Source organism: Mustela nivalis, assembly GCF_964662115.1.
Source record: "Mustela nivalis genome assembly, chromosome: 5".
NCBI classification, from domain to species: Eukaryota; Metazoa; Chordata; class Mammalia; order Carnivora; family Mustelidae; genus Mustela; species Mustela nivalis.
In genome coordinates this window covers 80,507,245-80,530,278 of record NC_139024.1, presented here as the reverse complement: position 1 = coordinate 80,530,278, position 23,034 = coordinate 80,507,245, and the positions used below count along the sequence as shown (strand labels likewise).

General features: G+C 34.4%; 2 protein-coding genes across 6 annotated transcripts in view; one reads left to right on the top strand and one right to left on the bottom strand.

Moving 5' to 3' along the window:
• Positions 1–23,034, bottom strand: part of CEP85L (centrosomal protein 85L) — a 223,697-nt gene that overhangs the window by 101,480 nt on the left and 99,183 nt on the right. For all 5 annotated transcript variants that reach the window (XM_082730950.1, XM_082730949.1, XM_082730951.1 and 2 more), the window contains one exon: positions 16,974–17,758. In XM_082730950.1, coding sequence (XP_082587076.1) covers positions 16,974–17,758 — 785 coding nt within the window. The remainder of the gene's footprint in view (positions 1–16,973; positions 17,759–23,034) is intronic.
• PLN (phospholamban) lies at positions 870–12,026 on the top strand. Its single transcript, XM_082730960.1, has 2 exons — positions 870–1,014; positions 9,648–12,026. The coding sequence occupies exon 2, from the start codon at positions 9,749–9,751 to the stop codon at positions 9,905–9,907; it is 159 nt and encodes a 52-aa protein (XP_082587086.1). The 5' UTR covers positions 870–1,014; positions 9,648–9,748; the 3' UTR covers positions 9,908–12,026.

Below are 23,034 nucleotides of genomic sequence, written 5' to 3'. Positions count from 1 at the left end.
AAATGTCTAACAAAAGGCACACCTATTTTCAAGAAAGCATCATTAACATTTAGAATGCCACTGATTAGGAATCTGTGATTATTTCATTTTTACTATAAAGTTATTCTTGATACTGCCTCCACTTATTAAAATTTTAGTTAAGATTTTTATGGTAGTTTATTGCAGCTGTTAAAAAATCTTAAATACTGAAATTCGTGAATTGCAACTTTTCTTGGGGTAATATGTATCAGTTTAAACATGAAAATTATTGTTCATAAAAATATTGTTAAAAGTTCTACCCGAAGAAACCACAAACTAATTAAATACATGTATTGGTTCTTACTTTATATGATAAAGCTAATTTTTTAAACTGAAATCAGTTAGTAGCCTGGTTTTCCCACACACACCCCTCCCCCATATACACAGTGGTATGAAGAAAGAGAAAATGAGACAGTAAAAGGTATTAAACATGATTCTGTGAAAATGTTTAGTTACTGTACTGTTAGGAGTTAACCTTATGAAACTGTAGTATTAAAGCAACAGCAGCAATGACACCAAAAAAGTTGTTTGACTTAAGCCAGTAATATTCTTGCTCATTAAAATTCCTATATACCTATTTTAGTTCTTCAACATTATCACCATCAGTACACAATTGTTTCTAAGCCTGAAGATTAATGAATCTTTAAAGGGAGCTTTCTACCACTCACACTTTTTTTTTTCTCATTTATCTTCCATATACTTTTGAAAATTACAAGCAAAAAATGTGGCACAAAGTGTTAATGACCTTTCCATACTTAAAGTAAGATAAACGACATTCTAAAAAAGTTTGGTTGTGATAAGACTATGACTAGCCAATCATAACTTCAGAATTCTTGTGTGACATCATAAGTCCACCCTAGAGCACTTTTTCTCCTACACCTACTTCAATTGTTCCCATAAGTCCGGTAACAGAGTCAGAAAACTTTCCAACTAAACACCGATAAGACTTCATACAACTTCACAATACTCCATACTGTAATCATCACAACAGCCAAGGTAAGAAAAAGAGTTCACTGATTTTGGCAATTCTTGTTTTCTATAATTTAGAATTACTGAACTTTTTCAAGAGTTAAATCATGTTTTGTAAATTTCAGTTCCAGGTTAAACAATAAAATGTCTGATATGACAAAAACTTTAATTTCTAAATAAATGCATATCTATACGGGGACTATAAGAATAAGACTTAACTTTGAAATAATAAGGTTCACATCATCTTTAACCTTAGTTATTGGTTTGTCATTTGAATTTAACTTTTTTATTTTGCTTTTCAAAAGTGAATTTCTGCCAATGAAAATATCTTTCAATTATGTTACCATATTTGGTGGTAATGGAGATTTCATTTCTTCAAGCAAAAACAGTGGCTTCATCTTATTATCTGTAACTGTGCTGAGAAACAGAGTAGGACTGAGCTTCCAGTTATATCTATGAAACTATCAGCAGTCGTGTGATTGTACAACATGCACAGTGCTGGCATTACTATTCTAATATCATCATTATGATTCTTTACAGTAAATACTTAATAAGAATTTTTTAAAATATAAGACAAACTACTCTCAAAATCCTTTTGGGGACTTTTTTCCCTCTATAAACTCCACTCAACTTTTTAAAAAACACCTCTAAAAAGAATTCCAAGATTTAATAAATTCTGTTACTTATATGAAATCCAATACCATATCATAAATAACAAGCTTGGAAATTTTTAAAACACCCATCAAAAACACATGTAAAATTCTTTGTAAAGTTAGAGAATACCAATTTGGCAATTTAAACGAGATCTTATTTTGGTACAAGATTCCTAAATATCTCATTTGAGTGAATTTGGTAAATATGTTTATTCTGCCTATTAATGAATATACTGTTATCAAGTCACCACCCTCCCTGGTTTCTCATTATCCTTTCCTGCATTTAGACAGGGGTGATGAGAAAGAAGGAAATTTTTTTAAGTGCCCAGGAATGAAGATGATACAATAAATTTTATGACTTCTGTTTGAATTCCACTTACTCTTGATGTTACAATCCTCAGTTTAATATATGTGAAATGTGTCTTCATTCTTAAATCTCTATCAGTCAGGACATAAAGGACACTTTCATATGTATGTCAAAATAAAATTTATCTCTGGAATTCTAAGTTCCTATGACAAATATTAACTCTATTGCTTTTTTTCAAAAAGAACTTTATAATTCCATAAGCAGCTTTCCTAAAGACATGCAAAAACATTTCTAATTTTTGCCTACCACTGAGGCACTGTAACTGCCTCTCAATATCTTTACATTCATAAAATGTTTTTCCTTTGATATCATATAAAGGTCTCTTGGTGCAGGTGTTTGTTTACTTATTTACAAATTCTTACTCAAATACCTAACAAATTACATTCTCGTGCTTCAAATGGGATATTCATGAATTCTTTTACGGTACCAGAATTTTACTACATCACATATTGCTCCAAAAAGTTGAGAATTTCCAGAAAGAGCACAAATTCTGTTGTTAAAGTTATCCTGAGATAAATCATGTATACAGGCTAATAAAAATTACACTTACAGTGACAGCTGTTCAAATTTCCAAACATAAATGCCCTACTGCCAGACATTATGTCCCAACTAGTTTATCTCTATCATAAGGTGACATTTAAGTATTGTCTTTGTTTACAAAGACAGGAGGCTTAAAATTAAGTGTAAAAAAAAGTATCGAATGAAATAAAAGGAAGAAATATGAAGAATGTTATGAAAAACTGGTTGTTTAAAAACATGTGAAAGAGCTAAAGTACTTGCTTTATTATGGGAAGTCAGTCATTATCATTTCCTGAAACTCAAATATTAGAACTATTTTAAAAGCATTTTAGTGGACATTAAGGAAAATAATATTCCAGAAAAAAATGATTTGGTTCATATTTTTATGTATTATTTCTTAATCTAATTAAGTGGAGACAGAATAGTTGTATAAACAAAATTTGTATAAAAGAAAAAAAATTTAGGGGTGCCTGGGTGGCTCAGTTATTAAGCATCTGCCTTCAGCTCAGATCATGATCATGATCTGATCCTAGAGTCCTGGGATCAAGCCCCTCATCAGGCTCCCTGCTCAGCAGGAAATCTGCTTCTCCCTCTCCCATTCCCTCTGCTTGTGTTCCCTCTCTCACTGTGTCTCTCTTTCTCTCTCTCTGTCAAATAAATAAATAAATAAATCTTTAAAATAAATTTTAATGTAGTAAATGTGTTGTGTAATAGATTATGTAATGTATTAGACTATGAAATATATTAACTTTTAAGTAAAAATTAAATGTAAATATTAGATTAAGTCTGTAAGTTAGACTATGTTTATTACCAATCCTAGAAATAGTCAATCAAAGCTTCCTTCTTTATTTCTGAACAATCGTCTAAATGTACTGATATATGTGTGATATATGTGTATATGTGTGATACTGCATCTCTATTTTACATTAGGAAACAGATGCAAAAATGTGAACTGCAAGATCACAGAGCTAAGAAATGGTGGTGCCTTGGTTGGAGCCAAAATTTTAGAACTCTAAACCACATGCACATCACATCCAGTGATCAGCATGACTTAAAAATACATCATGACACTGGCAAAGCAAAATAAACTAAAGTCCTCAAATACTGTTAATGGTACCCTAAATGCAAAGTCAGAGGACACAAACTTCATTTAAATTCAAAACCACTGCATTTCATTGAAAGCTAATTTACACATGGGGCATTATGTCCTTAATAACCTATATAATATTCTCCTGATCACTTTTAAAGACAGGGATATAAGAAAGTTACAGATATCCTTGTTATTAAACAATAAACAATGGAAGGCAAAACTCAAAATAACTCACAGGCTTTAAAAAAAAAAAAATGATAGAACATACCACAATGTTTCCTTTAATTTGTTTCATTCCTTAAATATTGATCCCTTTGATCTATTTAGCCCTGATGCCTAAAATCTAGGTTAATTTTTCAAAACTTTTCACAAAACGACACACTTTTGCATTTTATTCCAGTTCCAATATTAAATTCTTACCTCAATTTCATTTCTGACCTGCTCACATTCTACCATTTAAAATATTCTACCCCATTTATTTTACAGTGCTCCAACAGAGATATCTTGCTTTGTTATTTATGCTATGAAAATGATTTTCATCTAAACTGAATTAACGGTGCTGATCAGCATAGCAATAGAAGAAACCTAAAGGTTAAAAATCAAGGAAATAATCTTTCTAAATTACAATTACCTAAAACAGATAATACGTAGTCTTTTGAACATTTCTAGAAATTGTACTTCGATGTTCTTACCCTACATTAATTCTGAAGCATATATTACCAAATAAACACAGTAAAATGAAGCCTGGGCCTACAGCTCCACCCCAGTATAATCACAGTCAACTGAGGACCTCTAGTGAATTTTAAAATGTACTCCACCTTCAGGTCTTTCAAACAAAAAAAAAACAACAAAAAAAAAACCATTTCACTTATATTAGTGGGGGTTTAGAGAACTAGCATTCATTTTTCCTTAAAACTTTCCTTCTGAACTCCCTTCCCACACCTTTTCCCCCAAAAGAAGAATTTGGTCTCAACTACTAAAGGGTTAAAATGAATACTTTAATTGTGAATAAATTAATTTTAACATAATAAACAGATAATGAAGACAAGTCTACAGACAAAACAGCAACAGCAATGTGACAATTTCAAAGAGAAAATCTCTCCGTGCTATTGTTTAATGAATTTTCCTCAAGGCAGAGCTTTACAGCAAGGAAAACATTTCATTATGAAGTCAATTTAGGGGTTGAGAACATAGTGATTTTTATGTTTACACAATTCTTTTCATAACCGGGCAGAAGCAGCCTGAAACTTCTTTCAAATAGCCAGTGCAGACCAACAAAGTTCTAGAATGTTGATGCCACAAAGTAACCTCAAATAGAACATCCAAGTTTTATATTAGATAATCTCAAAAGGAAAATTATTCTACCAAATTGAACTCTGCATCCAACAGATGGATAATAAATCTATGATGAACTGCCCTGACTTGATTCAACAAGTCACAAAACATGCATATATAATCATTTCCAGGTATCTCCAGATATCTGTGAAAATGACAGTGAATAGTAAGAAAAAACAAAACCCCAAAATAATCTTAATATAGAGAGGTCCTGTACACTCAAACCTATAGAGAATTCTAATCTTCTGAACCAATTAAGTGTAAAAAGAACTCTAAAAAGTATCTGTAGGACCACAGTGTTAGATGTGTAATACTTGAGTTTACTAGGAAAATATGCCTCCATTTACTAAAAGAAGTAAACAGCCAAAAATAAAAAAAGCAAAATTCTGATTTCCATAAAGAATCTCAGGAACTTAAGGTTTCAGAGAGAAAGTACTCGCCAAAATTGGAAGTTCAGAAAATTATGCAAAGGACTGAAAGTATGTAGATTATAGGTGAGGATTGCTGCTCACCATATACTGTGTTGTTAAATTGTTTGTTTCCTAGCAAGTCATAAAGCAGACCACCACAAGTTTTCCAAAGTCTACTGAGACTGAGGTTTGTTTTGCACAAGATTGCATCCAATATTACATTAAGAAATAGGACTCACTACAAAGTGAGGGTCCTTGTAGAAGCTGATATAGTACCTTTCACCCAAAATGTTGCCTACGATGGTACTTAGTTGGAAGATTAAGAGCATCTTAATACTTCCCAATTTCACTTTTTTTGAGCAAATGAGGAAAAGTGGATAACGAAAGACTATAAATCCTACAAAGAATAGTATTCTTCCCATTCCTCCAAAAATGAAAATAATCATAGTTCCTACAGTATACAAAATACTGTGTGGGTACTTTTCTGCCTCTAACATGTAACTCAAGAGACAGGAATATGGCATTTCTACAACCAGATCCCTATCAAAGGATCTTTTATATTTTTCAATGTTCTGATTCTATAGCCTGGGTGATTAATTAAATTTTCAAGTGTCCTTACTCCTCCTGTCCCATACAATTAATCTATATATTTCCTTTAAAGGGGGAGGTAGGGGGTGCCTGGGTGGCTCAGTGGATTAAGTCGCTGCCTTTGCCTCAGGTCATGATCTCAGGGTCTAGGATTGAGCCCCGCATTGGCCTCTCTGCTCGGCGGGGAGCTGCTTCCCCCCTCTCTCTGCCTGACTCTCTGCCAACTTGTGATCTCTCTCTCTGTCAAATAAATAAATAAAATCTTTAAAAAAAAATAAATAAAAAGGGAGGTAGGACTAATTTCCATCTCCATTATTGCTGGTGCCAGGTACAAGTTCTCCCAATACAATCCATTTATGATTATCCTGTAAGAATGCTCTATTATCATCAGATAAAATGAATATCAAGTGAAATTACTTTTGAGGATTTCCATCAAATATTACCCTATTTACAGCTTGCCTCTAAGGAATGGAGGAACTCATCTTTAAATGTATTCATCATACATTCATCAGTAGAGAGTTCATCTCCCTAGGGCATACCTCCTCATATTTCACCAAATACCCACCTGTACAAAGCTTCCTTCAGGTTAATGTTAATACTAACAATTTCTCTAAGCTGTAATCCTCTAAGCTTCATTTCTCTCTTCTGTGACAGAGACTTGAGAAGAATACTGGAGATTATAATCTGTGTTCAACTACCAAATTCTGTTATTCTAACTGGTTAATCTGTTAGTCCCAGCACTACTTTTGATCATTAACAATTTCCTAAAACTATTAAATTAAATCATAAGAATCCCTCATTCAGCTTCACTCAAATAGTTGTACTATTTGTTACTCAAATAGTAACAACTATGCACTGCATACCAGAATACAAAATAAACATGCAGAGTTCCTTATACTTATGATCTACAAGTCTACCTGGGGACATGTGAATCAAAATTAGAGCACAGGCAGATAGCTCTCCTGATATAGGTAACACTAAAGCCCTACTGAAAACGAAAGGAGAGAACCAATTCTACCTTAATGAGTAATGGAAAGTTTCATTAGGAAGTGATATCTAAACTGGGGCTTAAGGATCAACTGAAGTTTGCCTGGCAAAGAATCAAAGGTAGAGTGGGGGCGGGGGGGGGGGGAGTAGAGGGTAGACATTCCAGGCAAAGCCAGAACAACATGTGCAAAAGACAGAATCAAAAAAGGCAATGAAGTATTTATGGAAAGGTGACATGTTTCATGTGACTGAAGTCCCACTCATCAAAGTGTCGGGGTAGGGAATGACTCTTGCATATATGCTTCATGATGAACAACTAGCCAGCTTCCTCCTTTTCCAAGTTTTTTCTCGAAGTAATTTTTAAAATCAGAACTCAGAGACCATTTAAGTCATGAAACTTCATAAAAATGTAAGTTCTAATAGGAATGACCAATGCTAGTTCTTATTGCTTTCTTAACTATTCTGTTATACATTCTCACATGAACTAGTCAAATACATAAAAGAATGAATAATTGGGATCTTCCCCACATTTAACCAATAGCAGAAAAAAAACTTAAAGCATGCATTTTCTTAAATGAGAAAATAAAAAAAGGCTTTATTCTACAGTATTTTATCTGAGGAATTCAAACAAAAGTAATTAAATTAAATTTAAAAACACACTTAAGATGCCATCTACCAAGTAGTAGGGGTGTTAACAGCCCTTGTGTTGGACAATTAAGAATATATGTTACACTCAGCATAATCTCTTCCAGTCCCGTCCATGTTGCTACAAAAGTTGGGATGGACGGGACTGGAAGAGATTATGCTGAATGAAATCAGTCAAGCAGAGAGAGTCAATTATCATATGGTTTCACTTATTTGTGGAGCATAACAAATATCATGGAGGACAAGGGGTGTTAGAGAGGAGAAGGGACTTGGGGTAAATTGGAAGGGGAGGTGAATCATGAGAGACTATGGACTCTGAAAAACAATCTGAGGGGTTTTAAGTGGCGGGGGGTGGGAGGCTGGGGTACCAGGTGGTGGGTATTATAGAGGGCACGGATTGCATGGAGCACTGGGTGTGGTGAAAAAATAATGAATACTGTTTCTCTGAAAATAAATTGAAAAAAAAAAAAGAATATATGTTACAGATATATATATATGTTAGGGAAACACAGGTTTTACCAACTCTTTAAGAGAATGAAGTTTGATGTTAAGTTAGCTGTTTGGATCTCCTCACTATAGATCAGAGTCTCCAGCCAAATGAAAGTGCAATCTAGTATAGAATTCAAAGCTAATAGAGCCAAACTGAGGTACTGAAAACTACAGAATCTAACAACAATTTACCACATGCTTTCTTTGTAAACCTAAATTCCTAGTTCTCACTGATCATGCCTGAAATACATCTTCCCTCTCCCATTCTTTCAGTTCTCCTCTCTGCTCTCTCCAGCACCAGCCTCTCTCAATAGAGCTGACCGCTTTATCTAGGCTTTATCTAGGCTTTCGAGGAATGTGGAGAGATTAGGGAGAGAATGAAATCTGGATACAGGGATAGGTGGTAATATCTTGATCAACAATGATATATCAACAAATGTTAACAGAAGTTAAATTACAGGCTTTTAAAAAAAAAATTCCACTCTAATTTCTATTTCAAAATCTATAAAGAAATATCATAACTGACAACAAAATATCCCCGTCTTAGTAACTATTATCTCTAGATGCTTAATTTACAGATAATTTCTAACCTCTAATTTTTCTATAATAATGCACTGTTTTATTTTTGTTTCACTTAATACTTACCACAACTAATTAATTAGACAGAATAACTTATGGAAGCTCTGAAAGAAAGCAAGTACGTGCAAGCCACCATTCTTGAGTACAGGTCATTTCTAAACAGGGACTGTCTGTGGTACACAGTAAGATGATAATTTTTTTAAAGATTTATTTATTTTAGGAAGAGGGAGAAAAAGAGCATGTGTGCATGCATGCAGAGGGGAGGGACAGAGGAAAAGAGAAACTTCAGCAGACTCCATGCTGAGCGTGGAGCCTGATGGGAGTGCTGGATCTCATGACCCTGAGGATCACGACCTGAGCCAAAACCAAGAGCCAGGCGCTGAACCAACTATGCCACTGAGGTGCCCGGAGATGATAATTTTATTACTATGCTTTCTGAGCCTGAGAGTCTTCAGTACTTAATATCCAGTCTTGTTAAAATGTTACTCAAAATAGCATATTCTACAAAGCTACAAATTCATAAAAAGGGATGACAAACATGTGAATCTATAGTTCTGCTATAATACTTCCCATTTAACTTTTATTTTGGACTAAAATCAACATCTGCAAAGTAATTTCTTACATGTATTTGTTTTTATGAGATTTTCTCTGATGTTATTAATACACTAATATTCACAACAGTTATGCTCACAGAGAAATAGTCTTTATGAAACTATATGTGAACACTTTCACTCAAGGAAATCGTCTGAAATGAGCTGCACCCTAAACCAAACTATACTTCTAGTCATTTTGAGAGAAGGAAGCAAAGACTTAAGTTCTTACACTCCAAATATAAGACAAAAAAGACATCATGGTGACCCTCACCAAAAAAGACTACATATTTGATGTCATAAATACAAATATTGAGGAAGATGAATTAATATGAAATTGTGTCTTTACCTGTTCAGAGAATAGGTTACACACATGATCCTAATCCATTCGCTATTTTTACATTCCAGGCTACCCAAAAGAAGAGAGTGACGGAGCTCCTATTTGGCTGCCAGCCTTTTACCTTTCTCTTCACCATTTAAAACCCGAGACTTCCTGCTTTCCTGGGGTCATGGAGAAAGTCCAATACCTCACTCGCTCTGCTATAAGAAGAGCTTCAACCATTGAAATGCCTCAACAAGCACGCCAAAATCTTCAGAACCTATTTATAAATTTCTGTCTCATTTTAATATGTCTCTTGTTGATCTGCATCATAGTGATGCTTCTCTGAAGTTCTGCTGCAATCTCCAGTGATGCAACTTATTACCATCAGCTTAAAATCTGTCATCCCATGAAGAAGGGGAAAAAGTACTACATAACAGACCACTTCCTAAGTAGAAGAATTTCTTTTGAAAAGGTCAAGATTCAGGACAAAACAAATTTTAGCAAATGTATTCACCCGTGGGATCCTGTAAACATGAAAAGAGCTTTTATTTTCAAAAATTCAAAATGACTGTAAGTGTGCATAATGTAACTGTTGAATTCAGAAACTTAAAGAGCTTGTAAGTTTCTATCCCACATCTTCTCTGAGGATGAAGTAGGTTTAGTTTTGAAATTGCACTGCTAACCAGTTAATTTCACATATAAAGCATTAGCTTCACTCTTGGGGGTAAATATAATTTATATTGTACTGTAAAAGCCTCTGTGATGTTTATTAAATATTTTTCAGGTCTTCACCAAGTACCAAAATAGTCATTCAAATGAAGAGTTATCATTTGAAATAGTCTACTGATTTCTCACATCTGTTATTATCTTCAGAACTCTTTGTAGTAACTCGCATAACCTACATTATAAAATAGAAATTGTATTATTCTTTCTCTGTACTACACTAACATTTTTTAAAGTTTATGAGAACCAAGTAGGAAAAGTAGAGCCATACTCTAACATAAATAAAATTTCTCTTAACCAACTTTTTCAAAAAATTACAGAATTCTAGTATATGAAGACAAACCAGAAATCCATTCTCTGTAGTACACTATTATCAGCAGACAAGAACTACTGGTTAACTTAACAGCTGACAGTATGATTAGCCATAATTACTAATACACTAATAAAAGAGAGTCTAACCTAACTTCAGGCACTGTAGTTGATCATTTAAGTATGTAACTTAATCACACTATGTCTCTGAAATTATGAAATCTTAAGACTTTAGGATGATTTTATAAATTGTCTTCTATTCTTAAGCTCAGCTTCAATATAGGCAAGAAGAAGAATTTTAAAAAAGAATAAAAGGAAAATACATTCTTTCAAGCATTAAAAGAAATAAAATTTTGGGTTCCCCAAAATTAATTCTTTGATCACGTTTTGACATGACCTTTTTGTCCTATAGCTCATAATAGAACTATTTTCCTTAACCTGTCAACCAAATGGTCAATACCTATTTGGTAGGCCATTCTACCATGCTAAATTATAAACCCAGCAATATTAATCTACATTTTTTTTTTATTTTTGCTGGATACACGTTCAATTTCCTCTCTGATCACTTAAAAATACCCTCCAACTCATAACAGAAGTAAAACTTGGTACTGGAAAATACATTCATTAATTTGTTAATTTAACTTGATTCAGTTTAGAATTAGGCCTAAAGTAGTTTATACCTATACTGCATAATCTAGTAATTTTAACTTCAATTCAAGACATATTACAAATATAGCAATACTAAAAGAGTAGAGAACACATAATTTACTGTATGATTTGCTAAAATGTGGTTACTAAACGAATTTGAGAAGTCAGTACTGACCCTGATTTATAATACAAGTGCAACTAACAGATTAGTCGAGAAGACACTGTTATAAATATTTTCTGGGTACCTGACAAGTACTAGAGATGGGGGGGGGCAGTTTTGATTCACTGATATTTGTGGAACAGACAAAAAAGGATCTCATACTGATGGGGAGATTTCAGCAAAGCCTCATCTATAGGCTGGAGATCCCTACTATCAACTAGGCGGCTTATAAATAATAAGCAATACATTCACATCACTGGTATAATTACTTATAAAAAAGTAACCAAGTTCTATAATTAGCTGCACTGATATTAATATGTGAAAACCTGAAATGCTAAATTCTGTTCCTTTCATTGTATTGTTCATTATTACAACATCAATATCAAACTAAAAAATGTGAAGTTATGGAGTATTTCCCTAAGTAAAATAGAAATAAGTTTTTTGTTTTTCTTTTTGACTTTAAGAGAAATTAAAAACCTTTTTCTTGAGGATTAAAGTATACTGTAACTCAGATTATAAAGTAGAACAAAAAGACCTATTCTTTAAATGGAAATTATTTATTCTGTTTATCATTATATGTAAAGAGTAAGATATAATAAAACAATGTATTTAAAATTTTTAAATACCAAGTGTTCTTTCTATTATAGAATAAAGTTTAACCTTAACTTACAGGATACTACAAATGAACTAATTTCTAAATGTTTAACGCTGCCCTTTATATAGTAGTTGTTTCAAAATATTTATTTAATGCAAATCACCTATGTCAAAAAGAACCTTCTTGAACTCAGTGAAATTGCTTTTTAATACAACTCATGATTGATATGGCCATAAAACAATCAATATAAGCAGTTTTGGTTTTGTAGATTGTTTTCAGTGAGTGATTTTTCTCAAAGTAAGATCAAGATTTCCTCATATAGACACAAGAGGGCAGACCTACATAAAATAATGAATTTTCTACTTTTTAGATTTTATTTCTCCTCAATAATTATTTTTTAATCTTCTAGCAAAGTGAGAAACCAGTAAGTTTTTTTTTTAATTTGCTCTTCTGATGTATAAATTACAAGCCAATACTATGTAGAAAAGTTGAAAGATTAAAAAAAGTCAAACATACTACTAATTTACTAAAGCATATATACAAAATGCTTTTTAACTACCAAGTGAATGTGTCATATTGTCACATCCTATCTAGAGTGTCATAGGGTTCACAGCTTTCAGTGCAGTTAGATCTTAAACAGTAAAAAAAAAGGACAAAAATAAAAAACAAGAAAACTATTTCTTTTCAGAGTATGCAACAGAATACATAAAACACTCTCATGTTAAAAATAAAACTTTTTCATTTTTTAATCATGTTAAACAAAAACTAAGTCATTTAAGTCATTTTATCAAATTTTTATTTACATTCCTGATTGATGTAAAGTTTTCAGCAAAATATGCTGAAATCACTAGGTGTCAATATTTTGGCTGACCAGCCTCATCATGATTTAAGTGGGGTACAAAATTTTATCTTCCTCTCTTTAAAAAATGATTGCAACCCAGAACTTAGAAACATCCTAGAGAATGTAAGAGAAAAGAAGATAACCAACTTCCTCAAAAAACAGACCATTTCTTCACTTCTGCCTGAAAAGATGCACCGTGAGCTTAAAGGAATCCAATGGATACTGTTGTGTGTAGAGGTATACACTTCCACGCCCTTCCCCCATTCTCCCATCCTCCAGAAAAGAAATTAAAGAAGGAAATGGTAAGGGATACATTCTTTCCAAAGAGAAGGGAAGACTCTGGTGGTCTTTCTCTTCTGCTGTAGGGTCAGAGAGGTTTGGGGGAAGGTGGGAGGAGAGGGGTGACACAGAACAAAGTAAAGACCCAAAGACAGTTTGCACATGGAGGTCTATATTCTAACCACCTAAAGGCATAGATAGCCTCTCTTCATTTACAAAGGAAAATGTTTCAGAGTACTACTCTACTGCATTCTATCTGAGTTAGTAGGAAATCATGGGAATCGGCATGAGCATGTGACTGTGAAGCTGACTCAATGATTATTCCTAAGAGACAAGCTTCCACATTACAATATCAACCTTTGGAGGGAGAAAAGCAGGGAAAGAAACTGTGCAGATCAAATGAGATAAACACTCTTGAGAGCTACTAGGTTCTATATAAATCTATGGTGGTGTTAGATTATGACTCTGCCAAATTCCTTTCCTTGGTTGTAAAGAGAGAGGTTTCTTTCATGGTGAGAGTTTAGGAGTTGTGCCTGAAAATCATACACATTCTCACAATTTATCAGATGGTCTGATCCTTACTATGGCTCTTTCCTTTATGTAAAAATTAGACAAAAAGGAAGTCAATTCTTTAAAAGGTCTTTTAAGAAACAACTAAGATAAGAACTTTTATAATAAAGACAGCACTTGGAGGATCCAAGGAGAAGGTATTTAAGAACTGTTTTCTGTAATAGTTCAAGAAGGGAATGAGAAGAGAAGTGATCATTTAAACATGGCAATTGAACTGTCTTCAGTTTTCTTTACCTGCTTTCATCTCTCTACTACAATACTTAGGAGCACAACGAAGAGACCCTTCCAAATACAGCTCATCAAAAAGCAGGACATGCCAGGGTGTGTGCAAATGTTGTCCTCTAGTAGCCTTCTTCCTCTACCATGTACTAGGCAGAAGATTTAAATGTAAGTTTGGCTCTACAGTGCACCTCCAAGCTTCTTATCCTCTTTGCATAGCTTCAAGGTTGGGAAAAACTCCAAAGCAGAGGGTTTTCCAAGTAGAGTAAAAGAAGTAAATTAGTACTCAGTCCCCTAAATTCATCCAATCTGCTCAGTTATCTTTCTATCACACCTTCAGGTTGGAATATTATTACTCAGCACCCCATGGACAACTACAATTCTGTGTAAAAATACCAGCTGGAGAAATAACTGCCTGATCCCTGTTCTCATATAATCACAGAGCATTTGAGAACTAAAATACTGTAGCATTTTAAAAATTAGGTTTCTGGAGTGCCGAGGTAGCTCAGTCGTTTAGGCATCTGCCTTTGGCTCAGGGCATGATACCAGAGTCCTGGGATCGAGTCCTACATTGGGATGCCTACTCAGCAGGGAGTCTGCTTCTCCCTTCCATTCTCCCTCTATGCTCTCTCTCAAATAAATAAATAAAATCTTTTTTAAAAAAAAAGATTTTTTTTAAATTATAAAAATTAGGTTTCCTATCTTTCAATCACTTGAACTGATAAATCACAAATCTGGTTAAATTGCTCTTCTCTGATTTGTATTTCAAACATCATAATAATGCTTCCTTTTGGTTATGTTGTTTTTATATATAATCAAGATTGTTCAGTACTGTGCCCAAAACAAGAATATAGAAGGTACATGAGATGTGCTCAGGATTCCCCTGTAAATGTAGCATATTCAGGTGTGTATATGTTTTGGAACTCAGATTTAAGAGGTTTCTAGATAAGGGATCTCCTTACCCTTTCAAAGGCTATATTCCTTTAATCTTTACTATTTTTTATTAGTAGCAGTAATGAACATTAATTTTAAATGTTTTCTCTAAGGGAAATTTTATAATTTCTGATAGAATTAATTCGTTTCAGAAAATTCTCGTAATAAAAAACGGATGATAAGATTTATAGAAAAAATTCTACAGATAATTGCTTTCCCAGGTAAAATGAGCTGTGGAAATTACTCTGGAAAAAAAAAATCTCCACATCAAGAAATGTACATATTTACATGTTACTTTAGGGGATACATGCCACTTTTATTTATATGTGTTATTTTATAAAATGCTTTCCTCAAACTGATTAATGAATCTCTTTTTAAAAAAGATTTTATTTATTTGAGAGAGGAAGAGCGCACACAAACAAGGGTAGTGACAGGCAGAGGGAGAGGGAGAAGCAGGCTCCCCACTGAGCAGGGATCCCAATGTGGAGCTTGATCCCAAGACCCTGAGAGATCATGAACTGAGGCAAAGGCAGATGCTCAACTGACTAAGCCACCCAGGTACCCCCTGATTAATAAATCCTGATACCCAACTTAATCTTTTTTTTGTTTTGTTTATAAACCTAAATATGTATCAAGCACCACCAAAACTTTAAAAATGGCTTTAGTTCCACCTTCTCATTTCATAGATGAAGAAATGAGAAGACATGCAGCTAGCCAACAGACCCATGAAAAGATGCCCAACATCACTATCAGGGAAATACAAATCAAAACCACAATAAGCTATCACCTCACACCTGTTAGAATAGTCATGATCAAAAAGACAAGAGATTACAAGTATTGGCAAGGATGTGGAGAAAAGACAAACCTGTGCACTCTTTGTGGGAATGTAAATTGGTGCAGCCACTATGGAAAACAGTATGAAGGGTTCCTCAAAAAATTAAAAATAGTGCTACCATATGATCTAGCAATTCCCCTTCTGGGTACTTAACCGAAAGAAACAAAAACACTAACCCAAAAGGACATATGCACTCCTATGTCCTCCAGAGCACTATTTACGATAGGACATGAAAGCAAGCTAAGTGCCCACTGATGAATGAATGAACAAAGAAAATGTGGTATATATACAATGGATTATTATTCAGTTGTAACAAAACGAAATCTTGCCATTTGTGACAACATGAATATACCTTGAGGGCATTGTGGTAAGTGAAAGAAGTCAAAGAAAAATACTGTATCATCACATTTATATGTAGAATCTTAAAAAAAAAAGAAAGAAAAAGAAAGAAAGAAAGAAAGAAAGAAAGAAAGAAAGAAAGAAAGAAAGAAAAAGAAAATAAATCACAGAGAACTAACGGGTGTTCACCAGAACCAGGGTGGGGTGGACAAAATGGGTGAAGGAAGTCAAAAGATAAAAAACTTTAAGTCATAAGGATGTACTTACTGTACACCATGATAATTCTAGTTAATAATACACTACCATATATTTGAAAGTTGCTAAGAGATAATTTTACAAGTTATCATGAGGAAAAAAAAATTGAAAGCATATATGCTGATGGACATTAACTAGACCAGACTTAAGACTCATTGTGGTGATCACTTCACAAAACATACATGTATCAAGTCATTATGTTGTAGAACTGAAACTAATGCAATGTTACATGCCAATTATTCACTGATTAAAAAAAAAAATAGAAGAACAGAAAAAGAAACTGAGGCTCAGATGGAAAAATCATCCAGGTTCTGAATCTGATAGAGACAAAATCCAAGACCTCATACTCGCAAGTTTATGTTCTACTATACCAAGCCAGTTCCTTTGTTTCTTTCACATTTAAATTGAAAATGTGTTGCTTTGTTCATTTTTATGCTCATTTAATAAATGAGAAGGAAAGTAAAGACAAAGTTAGGTACAAGATTTTAAGTTTTTCGTTTTAATCAGCCTCAAATATTTTTTAACTTTTGTTTATCAAAACAGTACTTTGAGAGTTTATACCATTTATGCTTATTAAGTTGAAAAAGGAAAAGCAAAACCATCTGCACCAACGGACAGACACTATTCTATGCTTACTGCAAGTGTGCTACTTACTGTACTCATAACATCCACTGGAGGGAAGCACACACTAGATTTTGAGCCTTACCTGCACTGGTGTTTCATTTTCTTGTCGAAATTCTTCAATTTGCTGTTGCCAAGGAGCTAAACTGTAAGAGTCCTCTGTAGTTCTACTTTCCAAAGGGTTTGTCCGCAACTGCTCCGTAAGCCACATCTGTGTCCTCACAGAAGGCTGAATGGGAACTCCACCTACTGCCTGTTGACCTAGCATTAAATATTTCGGAGGTTCAAAGGCCTCTGCACTTGTCATAATGGGCTTGCTTTCAGGTAAGGCACTGTATGTCATGTCTAAGGTTGGTCTCCTAAGGGTGGAGGAAGAAGCTCTAAAGTCCTCTTTGCTACAGCTCTCGAATTTATATTTGCAGTCCAGAGTTGATGATCGTTTTTTATTTATTTCCTTGTCCTCTAGCTTAAGCATCTCCATACTATCATGTAAGCAGCTAGGCCCAATTGTTCTTAGTTGAGACGTTAAAACCTTGGCTCTCCCTGTCTTTTCCAAACCACTCCTTGACTCATCAGCATGTACAACGCTACCCTGGCCGCAGTTATCCGGGGCAGTGAGTTTGGATAAAGATGACCATTTCCGTAGAGGCCGGAAGTCCTTCATGTCTAGTGAAGAGTCCTGCTCTCCCCTGCCATGGTTTCCCAATGTTTGCATGAGGCTTGCACTCCATTTTGAGCCATCTGTCGTCAATGATTCCCTATGTTTGGAAACTGAAGCACTAGAGTTAGACGGCATGACATGGGCAGTAGGAAGAGTAACCAATGATCGACTAGGCTTAAAAGATAATGTGCCACTTGAAGTTGAATGATCTGGAAAGAAAAAAGAATGTCAAATTAGTTATAATTTATGGGAAAAAAATTTGCTAAATGTGAAATGCCAAAACAAATATCTGAATATGGTTTCCCAGCACAAGATTTTCAGAGACACTTTATCAAAATGCAGTTATTATTATGTTTATCTGAAACAAACCAAACATTTTCAAATGTTATTTTCTAAAAATGAATATATAATGAAATATATGTCCACTTACCATCTACTTACAGATGACAAACGACTAGAAAACAGGTTTATAGTCACCCTATTTAACATAATTATTGCTACTTTTTCAAAAGAAAAAATCCATCTCCCCACTGGGATATCTTATTATCTAGCACTGAAGCCTCAGAAATAACTCTTTTAGAAAATGGTTGTTTTTCACAGTCTTTCCCTAAACTGTGAAAACCTATGCCATATTCAAACATTATAGCATCTCCCAAACTCTAATTCAAATCAGAAATATGGGTAAAGAAGATCCTGCAATAATGGAATATAATCAGAAAGCACTCTAGTAATATACTTGCAGACACAGAGTAGTTTCTCCATTCCCAGTATGCCTTAAATGGCACCTTCAATGGTATGTTTCCCAAGCTATAACTCCTGGAGTCTACTAAGATTGCTACCTTTCTCTGCATATTCACCAAACCCCTAAGTTGTAAGCCTTCACTTCCAAAATGACGACACAGCTATTGCCTTAGGTCAAGTCTTTACATATTATTCTTCTACACACAGTAACAGTTTTAGTAGGCTCCATGGAAACCCAAACCACAGATAAAGACCTCTCTCTTCTATGAACTCACCATTAAGTGACAAATTATCATCAAATGTGTTAAATTAAAATTAAAGATTATAAATTTTTATCAGAGGACACTTTAAAGGGGGATAATAATTGAAATTGTGAGGGAAGAGGGGAGTGGTGAAAGGCAATTTTCAAAGCTTATTCTATATTTTTCCATACTGTTTGGTTCATACTAGAGTACGTTTAATACTACTTGTGAGCTTTGATGTTGTCCTAAAGAAATAAAATAATGTGAAAAGAAATGATGAAAAGGCCATAAGAAAACTCAGATGAGAAAGAGCCAGGTAGACTAACAATGAAACTCCAGCACAGAATTTACTCACCTGGAAATGAAGAAAAAAAATATCACAGATGGAAGAACACAAGAAAAGTACTATAGCGAACACTTACTTATCATGCTCAAGCTTCTCATCAGCTTGTGCAGAATCTTTTTATACTCAGGGTAATTCCCACATTATAAGTCTAATCTCCCAAAATTAATTTTGGACCTCAGATTCCCAACATACTCTGCAACTACGTACAGTGTAGAATTCAGAAATACCTGCACAAGATCTCAGTTTGGAAGTGAGTCACATAAGAAAATGGCTCTGTATGGAGCTACTATTTCTGGCTGGTACAAACAACAGCAGAGGCATTAGCCTTCCACAATGACAGCACCCAGCAGCAGTCAATCAAGGTCTGGCCCAGAGTGGCAGCAATTGGGTAGTACTGGTACTTGGTGGGGCTGGAGAAGTGATGGTTCTCAACGGTGAACTGAGGGAAACTATCTGTAAGTTTTTAAGCCTGGTTCTCCAACCTTCCACCCCACCCCTCATTCTATGAGGTACTAAACACCTTTAAATAAATTCCTCATTAAGCTTCTGCAGATTAAGAATACAAACCGAACCAAGTATGAAGCCAGAAGAACGCAACTCCCAAAGAAAAAACAAATTATTCCATTTATCTGCTGTACGTAGTATTAAGAAAAGTTGCACCAAGGAGGAAGTTAACATTTATAAAAGTTAAGTATATTGCTCAAGATCATATAACAAGTAAAGTCAGATATTGCAAAAGCCCATACTTAGCACAACTGGCTGTGCCCTAGGGTGGCTGGGGCAGGACTTTAGTCCTGCTCTACACACCCAATCTCCATCAGCCCCAATACACAATCTAAAGAGAGAAAAATCTCTTGTTGACTATGAAAACTTTGCTTCAAAAACATATGCTTGATTCTCTCGCCTCCTTTCCAACCAGTCTACCACAGCTGAGGTCAGACCACATAGAAATTCAAGAAATGACAGTGCTTTGCATTATGTCATTCACATATGCATGTGAACAAGATGCCATGGAAATCTGAACCTGAACCACAGGATTCAAAGCCTAGTATACTAGATACTGTATCACAGTGAGCAGACTAAATTTTCTAAACAGAAAAAATTTCCTCAAGGTAATTCTTAAAAGATAAAGATGAAACAGAATTTTAAGTCTTCAAATGCCCCATTAAGGAAAGAGCCTGGCCTTCATTCATCAAGAACTGTGATACCACTGAAAGTTTCCAAAGGAGTGAGTAACATGATCAAAACCATACTTAAAATGATTATTCCAATAACAGTGTTGAGGACAGATTAAAGCAAAATGATTGGCAACAGGAAGATTAACAGATTATTGTGAAAATCAATAGAAAAAAATTAGGGAATATGCTACTGAAGGTCAGTTCTAAATAGAAACAGGACTCATGTCCCTAAAAGTGTATGAAATATCTGTATTAATATATTATAGTACTATATCTATTTACCAACTACATAAGTGTGTGTGTATTTATCTGAACATGTCTGTGTTACTATTGCTAAAGGAGTATTTGTATTAAAATCATTAAAGATCTTTAACTTAAAAAAAATTTTGGTGCAGCTGGGTGGCTCAGTGCTTAAGCTTCTGCCTTCAGCTCTCAGGGTCCTGTGATCGAGCCCCACATGGGGCTCTCTGCTCAGCGGGGAGCCTGCTTTCCCCTCTCTCTCTGCCTACCTCTCTGCCTACTTGTGATCTCACTCTCTCTGTCAAATAAATAAATAAAATCTTAAAAAAAATAAAAATTTGAAATTGTTAGTTTTTTATATTTAAAAAACTTGATAAGTAAAGACAAAATGTAAAGGTTAAATATAACAGCTTTAAAATTGGTCTTTTTCGATTCAAATCCTGGTTCTACCACTTAGTGCCATGTGTTCAAACAACTTATCTAACCTTCTTGCCTCACAGTCCCCTCCTCCATAAAGCAGACAGCCAAGAGTGAAGATTAAATGAAGAAACACACATAAAGGACTCATAAGAATTTCTGGTACAGAGAAAAATTTTAGTTATCATTACACCATTAAAAAAGCTAATAAATAAATGTTACTCTGTCATGTAACAGACAAAAGACTAAATATCCATAGGATACAAAGAACTCCAATAAATTTAAAAACGAAACAAAACCTAACTACCAAATTTAAAAATGAGCAAAGGAAATCAGAAAACAAATCAAGAGAAATGCAAAAAAAGAATACACGTTTAGGGACGCCTGGGTGGCTCAGATGGTTAAGCGGCTGCCTTCGGCTCAGGTCATGATCCCAGTGTCCTGGGATCGAGTCCCGCATCGGGCTCCTTGCTCGGCAGGGAGCCTGCTTCTCCCTCTGCCTCTAGTCTGCCACTCTGTCTGCCTGTGCTTGCGCTCTGTATCTCTCTCTCTCTCTCTAACAAATAAATAAAAATCTTAAAAAAAAAAAATTATAAAAAAAAAAAAAAAAAAAGAATACACGTTTAAAAAAAAAATGTTCAGAGCATGTGGGTGGCTCAGTCAGTAAAGTGTCTGCCTTCAGCTCATGTCATGATCCTGGGGTCTAGAGCCCAGAGTCAAGCTCCCTTCTCAGTGGGGAACCTGCTGTCCATCTCCCTCTGCCCTTCCTTCCTGCTCATGCTCATGCTCACTCTCTCACAAATAAATAAATAAAATCTTAAAAAAAAAAAAATGTTCAAATTCATTAATAGTTAAAGTGTGTTCCCTATCCTATTCATAAGTTATTAAAGGCTACAATATCCCACAATGATGAGAAATTAAATTGTTATAGCCTTTGAGAGAAGAAAGGCAATTTGTTTGTATATATCAATATTTAAAATATGTAAGCACATAAGCAAATATATGTAAATACATTTACATTCATGAGCAGAGAAACGATCTGGAAGAATACACCCAGAACATAATTAACAAAGGTATACCCCTCATCATGGAAAAGAGGAGAAAAGGAGAAAGGTGTTTTCATATTTAACTTTATACAGTGTCCTAATTTCCTTTCAAGGAGCATAATCTTACCATTTGGTCAAACTATTGCAAAGATGTTTTGTTTTGTGACCTCAAAGAGTTTAAAATATCTCAAATAACACTGTTACTTAAGTATTAATAATGTATCAGGTGACTGTCTCACTTTCCATGTTACAGCTGAAACCTCTGAGACCAAAGATCACCAGTCTTAGCTGCTACTTATATCTGATAAATGTGCTACTTTTCTGTCTACCTTTGCTAGCTATTTCCCAACTGCATGGAAAATCAATAATTGATGATAAAAACCAATTCCACAGGATACTAGCATTTCCTCCTGCAAATATGAAAAGAATTGACATATGCTATTCAAAGAACATTATATTTTGAGAGCAGAATTGACTAAAAGTCACTTTTCCGAATTTCTCAAACGTTAACATACAAAAACAATTACCTGGGATCTGGAGCCCTACTCCGAGAGATCCTTAAAGTAGAGAGGGAACCAGGAAATATCACTGTTGAGTAAGTGATTCTCTGTTCTATTCACTGTAACATCATTCTGTCTGGGTCTGATTCCAGTTCTGAAGCCTTCAAACTTAAATATCCCAAGTTCAACCAACACCAGTATCTGAGTTCTAATGTACAAACTGGTTTACTGTGACTTTCAGAATTCAGTATGGAGTAATCTAAGGATTAAAGCCTAGTCTATTCACACAATAAGCACATACATACACATGAACATACAACATGAAATAATGAAGAAAAATTAAATATTTGATAGCATGGGTATCTAGAAAAAGGACCATTATATCTCAGAGATGAGTCCAGAATATATTAACACCTTAAGAATGTTATTTTTGCGTCAATGAAACAAAGGCAATTAGAGATAGATGTAATGCAACTCCTAATGTGCTTCATTATCCTATCTAATTGTAGCCACAAATCCCAAATGCAAGTTATTACAATGGCATCTGGCCCACATCTAAGTTACCACAGTGAAATCTGAAACCAGCAAAGGGTAGTGCTTTTAAAAACCAGAGGACAGGGTCTATAGCACTCACAGAGAATACCATACAGCTAATGGTTTCAAAGATTTTGGATTGCAAAGGAAAAATATAAGAGGAGGACTTTGCTGTAACCTGATAATACAACTGAATATTTAAGATAATATGTTCTGAATTCTGACAAAATCTCAACCTTTT

Coding starts and splice junctions, on each gene's coding strand:
- PLN (XM_082730960.1), top strand. CDS start 9,749: ATGGAGAAAGTCCAATACCTCACTCGCTCTGCTATAAGAAGAGCTTCA.